At 46.2% G+C, this 8,858-nt stretch overlaps 1 protein-coding gene across 1 annotated transcript; it reads left to right on the top strand.

The window, feature by feature from the left end:
* Nucleotides 1–578: 578 nt before the first annotated feature.
* On the top strand, nucleotides 579–8,641 carry dync1li1 (dynein, cytoplasmic 1, light intermediate chain 1). Its single transcript, XM_079749419.1, has 13 exons — nucleotides 579–704; nucleotides 971–1,044; nucleotides 2,973–3,089; nucleotides 3,241–3,471; nucleotides 3,998–4,152; nucleotides 4,278–4,371; nucleotides 4,658–4,793; nucleotides 5,439–5,550; nucleotides 5,670–5,729; nucleotides 5,861–5,905; nucleotides 6,004–6,091; nucleotides 6,312–6,434; nucleotides 7,935–8,641. Exons 1-13 carry the CDS (start codon nucleotides 601–603, stop codon nucleotides 8,051–8,053), a joined length of 1,458 nt encoding a protein of 485 aa, XP_079605545.1. The 5' UTR covers nucleotides 579–600; the 3' UTR covers nucleotides 8,054–8,641.
* Nucleotides 8,642–8,858: the final 217 nt, after the last annotated feature.

Here is an 8,858-nt window from a genome sequence, read left to right as displayed (position 1 = left end):
CACGTTGCATGCGCGTAGGCCACACACATACCAAAGCATTGACCCTGATTTATGGTTTCATACATTTGAAACGGTATTTAGCCTGAAATATATTATTCATGACGAGCTTTCTCTGTTGTATGTGAGCAGAACCACCATTTGGCCTTATCAGCAGAGAGAGAAAGCCTGTGTGTGTGTGTGTGTGTGTGTGTGTGTGTGTGTGTGTGTGTGTGTGTGTGTGTGTGTGCGTGTGTGTGTACGTACGTGTGTGTGTGTGAGAGAGAGAGAGAGAGAGAGAGAGAGAGAGAGAGAGAGAGAGAGAGAGAGAGAGAGAGAGAGAGAAAGAGATTCTGCAAGTGTCAATTCAGCAATTTTGCCATTAAGGTGCAAGGGTATTTCCAATCACAGATCCCGTTTTCGCTTCTCTGTTTCTAGGAAACGAGTGGAATCTAGTTTAGGCCACAGTTGCCACCTTGTAGATGAGCTCATTTGTTTGTCTGGTTGCCCATGGACCCAGCGCTGTGCGGGGGGACCACGCCCCGTCGTCCTGTGCACAGTCCGCCGCTACACAGTAGACGTCCACATCCGGGCGACCGCTCGCTGCCTCACAAGCCTGCGAAAATGGCGACTACAGGGAGGAGTGCTTTATTATCATCCACATCATCAGGACCTAAGAGCACACTCGAGAACCCAAACCCCGAAGATGACGACGGACAGAATTTATGGTACGAACGGGAGAGGAAAAGCGTTTTTAAAAGTGTTTGATTAGATGTGCGGGGTGTGCTGGTTGCAGCGTTTGTGGAGAGCTGAGGATGGTTTGACAGCTAGCCTGCTAACGCTCTTAGCTCAGCACCGTAGTGATGAGTTGGGCTCGGTTAGCCTCTTGTATGGTGACAAAGCAGCCATGGGTGGACTGTCAGTGGTGGACAGACACGCACGCCTCGCCTGATGTAATAACATCAGATGTGTCGTTGTTTTGCTCTGTTTGTAGGTCGACGATCCTGAGTGAAGTGTCGAGCCATTCACGATCAAAGCTCCCGTCTGGGAAAAATGTCCTGGTTATGGGTGGGTTTCTTTTTTGTGCTAGATCATTTGTGTGCTAGTCTGTGCTATTGGTTGACGCTAGCTTTGCTAGCGTGCGTAATCAACATCATGGTGTGTTTAGAGGAAGAACCAAAACATGTCACAATAGCCGATGGTCCTCCGCTCATTCGTCGGCGGATCCTAAAGGGTCAGGGCTTTTGTTACGATAGCGCATAGAGCAGGGATGAGCCAGCAAACCCGCCGCATCATCGGACTGCCTCTGTGGGCAGGTGTATTGTACCAGCTCCCCCACCCATCCCAGAACCCATCTAGCCTTGCCTTATATGAGATATAACGTCCCACTTGGAAAGGATGCAAGTCATCCTAGCATTACTGAGCGCACACGGCTAGTTTATAACCTTGAATGGCAGCATCATGAGGAGCCTGATGTGTAGAAACACATACTATTGTGAGGTGAGTTACACGGGCTGTCTAGCCTGGCCGAGGGTTTCGATACGGTCCACACACACACACACACACACACACACACACACACACACACACACACACACACACACACACACACACACACACCGTGAACCACATCCGCCCCGTAACGGCATACCATGGGATAATCCCTTGCCTGTTGCCAATTCCAGCTAATCAGTAGTAGTCGGTGGCCATGTAGACCCGAGATACACACTGGACGTGAGACGGGTCATCTCAGCCTGTCAGAAAGACTGAATCAAAACATGAAAACGCTTTGCTTTACGCAATCCATATCTTGGCCCCGCCTGTGGAAGCGAGTTAATGAATCTTTGAGTGATCTCATACAAAGCCAACTCTTCAGAGTCGTAGTGGAGTCCAGATTCATGTAATTACATGTGGTACATTATGAAAATGTTTACTATTAAATCAATAACAAGAGTACATGATGATTCAGATATGTTGTGCTTGGCTTCAGCATGCTTTGCATGCACACATGCAGTTGCATGTTTGTAATGCGTGCCCAAACACATAATACAGACTGTTATATAATTTTATGTCAGGCTGGATCTGTTAAACATGTTTGGCAGACTGGTTGTTTATATCTATGGTTTTACCGGTTACATTCTGTTCACTGTTTCCTTGCCAAATCCAGCTGTAATATATTATCCAGCAATGTCCCAGTGCCTGTTGACATTGCGATTACTGTTCTTATAGATCCATGTGTTGTATGCTAAAATGTGTTGAATATTGTTTAGTTCATTGCCTACCCTTTAGAACCACAATCTAGTCTACAAGCTATCCAGCTTCCATGTTTCCTGCTTTGTGTTTTACATAGATAATTGTAGTATTGGTTTCCCAAAGCACATTAATTTGTTCTAATTTGTACCACACTAATGTGTTTCAAACCCATTGAAAATGATTTGTTTTCTCTACAGATGGCTGTAATTGGAATCTGAATTCCCTGCTTTTCTTTGTCTGCGTCTGTTTATTAGTTTTACTATTGGCAACATCATTTATTTTCAGAGGGAAATACAATTTTTTTATTTATTAGATTTATTTATTTGTCAGAGACAATGCAAAAAAACAATATAATAGGTTCCAGTACATGAAACAGATGTGTTGCATATAGGATTTCTAGCCAAGGCTAATTTGTGACCCCTGTCCCCGGTTAGGCTTTTCTTATTAAAAATGGTCATTACATATCATCATTACCAAAAATACATTAATTAAAGTGAGCACATAGTAAGCAGTGACATTCTTTACATGATTATGCAATAACTACATCACATTACAGTCATTTTACATGTGTAGTCTTTATAAGTGTTTGTATGTATGTATGTATGTATGTATGTATGTATGTTTGTCTATGTGTCTGTTCCTCTGTCTGTGTACATGTCCATCCATGTGCATGTGCGGCAAAATGACAATAACTTGGGATATTAGTTCATGCCAAGGTTTTAACGGATGCTGTCTCTTTGCAGGCGAGGTGGGCTCGGGGAAGACCACCCTGGTTGCCAAGCTACAGGGAGTGGAGGACTACATGAAGGGGCGTGGCCTGGAATATCTTTATTTCAGCGTCCATGACGACGACGTTGACGGTAACTGACTGCCCATTGCTGTCTGAATGTTGGAGTCTCTTACGCATCCCTTGTAGCTGCTCCCACCACTGCTCTTTATTAATAATGAATACCTCTTACATAACATACTGTGTGTGTGTGTGTGTGTGTGTGTGTGTGTGTGTGCTTGCAGACCAGACCAGGTGCAACGCCTGGGTGCTGGACGGAGACCTCTACCACAAGGGTCTCCAGGGCGTGGCGGTGCCGGTGGGCGCGGTGGGCAGCTCGGTGCTGGTGGTGACGGTGGACATGTCGCGGCCCTGGCACGCCCTGGACTCCCTGCAGAAGTGGGCCGCCGTGGCGCGGGAACACATCGACAAGCTGCGCGTCCCCCCCGAGACCCTGCGCGACCTGGAGCACAGATGTGAGTCTGGGGCTGACGGGTCGGACCCAGCGTAGGGACGTTCCCAGCTGGTCGTTTAGCTCAGGAGGTAGAGCGGGTTGACTGGTAACCGTAAGGTTGCTGGTTCAATTCATTGCTCCTCCTAGCTGAGTGTGGAGGTGTCCCTGAGCAAGACACTGCTCCTGACGAGCTGGCTGTCGCCTTGCGTGTTTGACTCTGCCGTCTGTGTTATGTGTGCATTAACCATTGTAGTTCGCTTTAGATAAAATTGTCGGCTAAATGCCCTAAATGTCAGTGTAGCAGAGTTTTTGGTACTCAACGGGCGACTCAACGGTTGAGGCTGAGGAACCGCTGAGGAAAAAAAAAAATTATAGTGCAGAAAAACCTTGAGGTTGACTCTGAACCTGAAATGCAAGTGTACTAATTTTATTGTATGCATTAGCAGTAGAGCAAGCCGTTACAGTAGGTATCACAACCCTTGTGTTGCTGGATTTTGTTGCCTACTCACAAACGTGTGTGTGTCTGTGTCTGCGTCGCACGTGTGTAGTGGTGAAGCAGTTCCAGGAGTACACAGAGCCGGGCAGCGGAGAGGATGGCGCCCCTCAGAGGCGGAGTGAAGAGGAGGAGAGCGTTCTCCTACCGCTGGGGGAAAACACACTCACAAACAACCTGGGCATCCCTATGGTGGTGGTCTGCACCAAGGTACCAACCCATGCATGCATACATACATCCAGCCCCAGTTTTGTTGTTGTATGATAGAGAGGTGCAGTACCCTCTTTCAAACTTCTTCCCTCCTCCTCCTCCTACTCATCTTCACCATCCCTCAGTGTGACGCCATCAGCACGCTAGAAAAGGAACATGACTACAGAGACGAACACCTAGACTTCATCCAGTCCCACATCCGGCGCTTCTGTCTGCAGTGTATCCTTTACCCCTGTCGAAGATCCGCGCACACTGGCCCCTTGTTAGCCCCGGATCGCACTGCAATTGAATGTGTGTGCAATATTTTGTGAAAAAGAGTGGGGGAGGGAGAGGCCTTTAGAGCTGGCTTTGGGGTCCTTAGGGTATTTGGTCTCTGGTACAAAATTCTAAATTCTTTTGGAGAATTATATGAGATCTGTATAAATAAAGGGAGAGATTTCATCATCATCATCCTTGTCATGATGTGTAGAGGAACGGGGAAGGTTTCCTTGACCTCTGCTGTCAGACGGGGCGTCTCTGCTCTACACATCGGTGAAGGAGATGAAGAACTTGGACGTGTTGTACAAATACCTGGTCCACAGACTGTACGGCTTCCCCTTCCACAGCCCCGCACAGGTGGTGGAGAGAGACGCAGTCTTCATGTAAGCCTGTAGTCCACCAGAGTTGTGAAAGCCAATGTAACAACGCTCAGATAATATTTAAAGTTCAGTTCTGTCTTTAGGCAGGAAAGCGGTAGTTATGTATGTATTAGTAGGATAGTTTAGAAGTTAATGTATTTTGATTCCCAGCTAAAGGTTTCCTGGTTTGAACAACAACATCTCCAGTAGGCATCCTTGAACAAGATGCCCTAACTCCTACCTAACATACAGTATATGAAAAGCATTTAAAAAAAAAAGATCTGCTGTGAGCCGCTGGGATGAACTTATCTGTAAATTACTAAATGGATAGTTGCACAGAATGAAGAGAGTGCTGCATTGACTCGGTGCTGCATTGACTTGGGACAGTGCAGTTGTTGCAGTAACTACTGCACTGGGGCTAATGAGGAGACTGATTTCATAATGAAACTTACAAGTTCAGCAGGAAAGGGAAGAGACTGTCCCTGCAGTCAATACACAGCTGAGCATAATTATTTTCTGATCGAAAAATCTCCTTTTTTCTTATCAAGAATAATTTAATTTCACTGGTACCGAGAATTGTAGTTGATGTCTTCCCCCACGTGCCTCATGTGTGCAGCAGGGTCTGATATCTGTGTGTGTGGCTGTGAGTTAACCTCCCATATCTTTCAGTCCATCCGGCTGGGACAACGAGAAGAAGATAGCCATCCTCCACGAGAACTTCCAGACCATTAAAGCCGACGATAACTTTGAGGAAGTAATAGTCAAACCGCCCGTCAGGAAGGTACAGAGTACAGATTCTCAGGGCTTAATTAACATGCTATTCTTGTAACACATGGAAATATGCAAACTTATGATGACACAGAAATTGAAGGCATTGTGAATTTTCCGCTTCCTACCCAGTTTGTCCATGAGAAGGAGATCCAAGCTGAAGACGACCAGGTGTTTCTGGTCAAACTGCAGGTACGAGACGCCCATTATAACTACTGCCTTCAGATCTACTCAATAGATGCATTCAAACAGTGTATTTCAATGTTTTCAAAACTTGACTAATTAACCGTTTTGTGTATGTGTGTTTATGTACACAATTCCAGTCCTTGCTCGCTAAACAGCCTGCCGCGAGCGCTGGGAGACCAGTGGTGAGTTTTAAGCCTTTAAACCACATTGAGCAGTGTCAATTCAACGACCTGAAATAAAATAAAAAATTATGTTCAACCCAATGTAATCTGGTCTTCAGGACACGACGACCAGAGCCCCCAGTGGCTCGCCACGGACCAGTAACCGATCGGCAGCGGCTAACGTGGCTAACACCATGCCGCAGTCAGGTAGGAAACGCCACCGTTTGCGCACACTCGATTACACATGTGTACCACATCTGTAAATAAATCCATTCTCCATCTTGTTTCTCTTATTTCCCTGTTCTTCGTTTGAATTCGTATGTATGTAATTTCCCTCTTTGCCCCGACCTGCTCTTTTCCTGCTTTATGATTTTAAATAAGAGAACATTTCTGTGTGTGTGTGTGTGTGTGTGCATGTGTGTAACAGGTCAGACGAGTGAGGGGGTGCTGGCCAACTTCTTCAATAGTCTGCTGACAAAGAAGGCTGGGGCTGGGGGGCCAGGGACTCCCGGCAGCGCAAACAACACGCCCGGAACCGTGCGCAAGTCAGGTAGGGAGGACATACTTCACTCACTCACTCGCTCACTCGCTCACTCACTCACTCACACAAACTAAAGTCTCTCCATATTGATGATACATTTGAGGAGTCTTTCTTGTAACCTTGCCAAACGATTTTCTGTTCAGTATCAATATATTGCATGAAATATAAAGTTCACATTCATACGAAACCTTCGTATATCAACTCACCTTTTTGCATAACTAAATTCCACTTGGTCCCTCCCCACACTGCATCTTTTCTTTATTCCATATTCTGTCTACTACTATGCTGCTTTATTTGGCAATCAGTATTTATTTATTTATTTTCCCTTCTTCCTGTTAGTTGTTTAATTTCATTCACCTTTCCATTTTCTCCACCTGTTTTTCCCTTTAGAACCCTGAATACGATGAGGTCACTATACCTGTTGTGTGTCCAGTCGCTATTCTAACCATCATTGACACTCTGTTGTCCTGCACTACTTCTAACCCCCTCCATAATCTGTGTTCACGTGTGTGTGTGCGTGCTTGCCTGTGTGTGTGAATGGCTAGTCCGAGGATGCTGGCCACGTTAAGGTGTGTGAGAGAGAGTTGTTTAAACACCCAAACGCCATCCATGTGCATTCGAGTCTGACCCCGCCCTCCTTCCAAACTACTAATTTTGTCTCCCACATTTTCAACATCCTAGCTCCAGCTCCATTTCTGTCTATTTTATGTCATTTTTCTACTTTAATAAGTCATTTCTAACCATAGTTCACCATAGTTAAAATAGCAAGACACATGACCTCTTAGCGGTTCAACCTGTTTCAGGATTTACCAGTACTATTTCACCTGATTCTGGGTGTAGGTGAGACGTAGCGCGTGGCCTGTTTTCTCATCCATGAGCCCTGGGTGAAATATTCAACAGTAGTACCTCTCTATTCTCTATTGGGAAATCATCATAAATCATATTCATTTAATCATTACTCATGAATCATACACACAGCAATTTGGTCGATCCGGGTAGATACTACTAAATATTAGTCCCGCTAGTTTAGATTAACGAAACGGCTCATGAAAAGAAAAGTAAAATTCCAAGACTAAACTGGAGCCAAAGTCATAAGAATGAAATCAGGGAATTTAATCTAGGAGTAGAAGAGCTGGAGGATGGTTCACATTTAGCAAGACAACTAATTAATTTAAATAATTGTACCCAACAATATAATGACCCCCATCCACCCGTCAACCTTCTCTCTCCATCTATGCATCGTCTCTCTCTGTTCCTCTCACATGTGGCATGGATCCCAAAACCCGGTATCAACCCATCCATTTGCATGCATCCATAACTCATGATACCTGCATCATGCATTGTAAACTTCCATGGACATCGCTGGTTTCCATATTCATGCGTCTCGCGGGTTGCGTGTGTGAGAGATATTTGCATGTACGCTCGGCTGCATGACATTTTTGAGACAACCTTTCGAATGAGTGATTTCCTGTGTTTTTGTGTGTCTGTGTCTGTGTGTCTGTGCTGCAGGTTCTAAGCTGGGCCTGAGTGACGTGCAGGCGGAGCTGGACCGCATCTCCAACCGGGACAGCGACTTGGACCTCCCCAACGCCAACGACAGCGGCGCTACAGACGGCCAGGACACATGAAGACCACACGTTCACACTCACACACAAACACACACTCCCATTCGCCTCGACTCACCCTTCCTCCCCTCCCTCACTCTGAGTATCCATCCATATCCCTCATACTTCCCTGAGACACCGTGGGAAGAAACAAACGGGGAACATCCTGCTTTTACCCCATCCTCATCTTTCTATCTCCCCTCCCCCCACAGGAGCAGAAAGTAACCCCTCTCCCTGTACCTCACCCACTGCAGTCCTTAACGCCTAGCCTTTGCACGTCCTTCTTCCATCTCATTGGTTCTCCGTCCTATCATCAGTCCTTCCTCCTCCTGCTCTAGGGGTGCAATTGACTGCGGCGAGGGCAGAGTTTTTTTCTCATCCTTGCGTCTGAATACTGTCCTTCAAGTGGTGGTGGAGGGTGGGAGAACAGATGAGGAAGGGGGCGAGAGATAGATGGAGAAGTGAGAGGGAGTGTGTTTATGTGTGTGTGTGTGTGTGTGGTGGGGGGGTTAAAGAACGACACTGGCTGAGAATGAGCAATGGAGGGAGATAAGTAAGTAAGCAGATAAGAAAAGATGGATTGCGAGAGGAAGGGGAAGAGGGCTTGGGGGAAGGCGGATTAGATGGGGAGGGGGGAAACATGTGGGGAAAAGACGGAGGAGAGACACTCTCATCCATCTGTCGGCCCTGATGGTAGATGCATAGGCTTTTGGCTTTTGCTGAGGGAGCTTTTACAAGGGTGGTATGTGTGGATGTAGGTGGTGCGTGTTTGAATGAGAGAACGACTGATGTGTGTGTGGTCTATGCAACGATTTTATCTTATGAGGGT

The sequence above is a fragment of the Pollachius pollachius genome (genome assembly GCF_949987615.1).
Source record: "Pollachius pollachius genome assembly, chromosome: 13".
NCBI lineage: Eukaryota > Metazoa > Chordata > Actinopteri > Gadiformes > Gadidae > Pollachius > Pollachius pollachius.
This window is presented reverse-complemented; position numbering and strand designations above follow the sequence as displayed.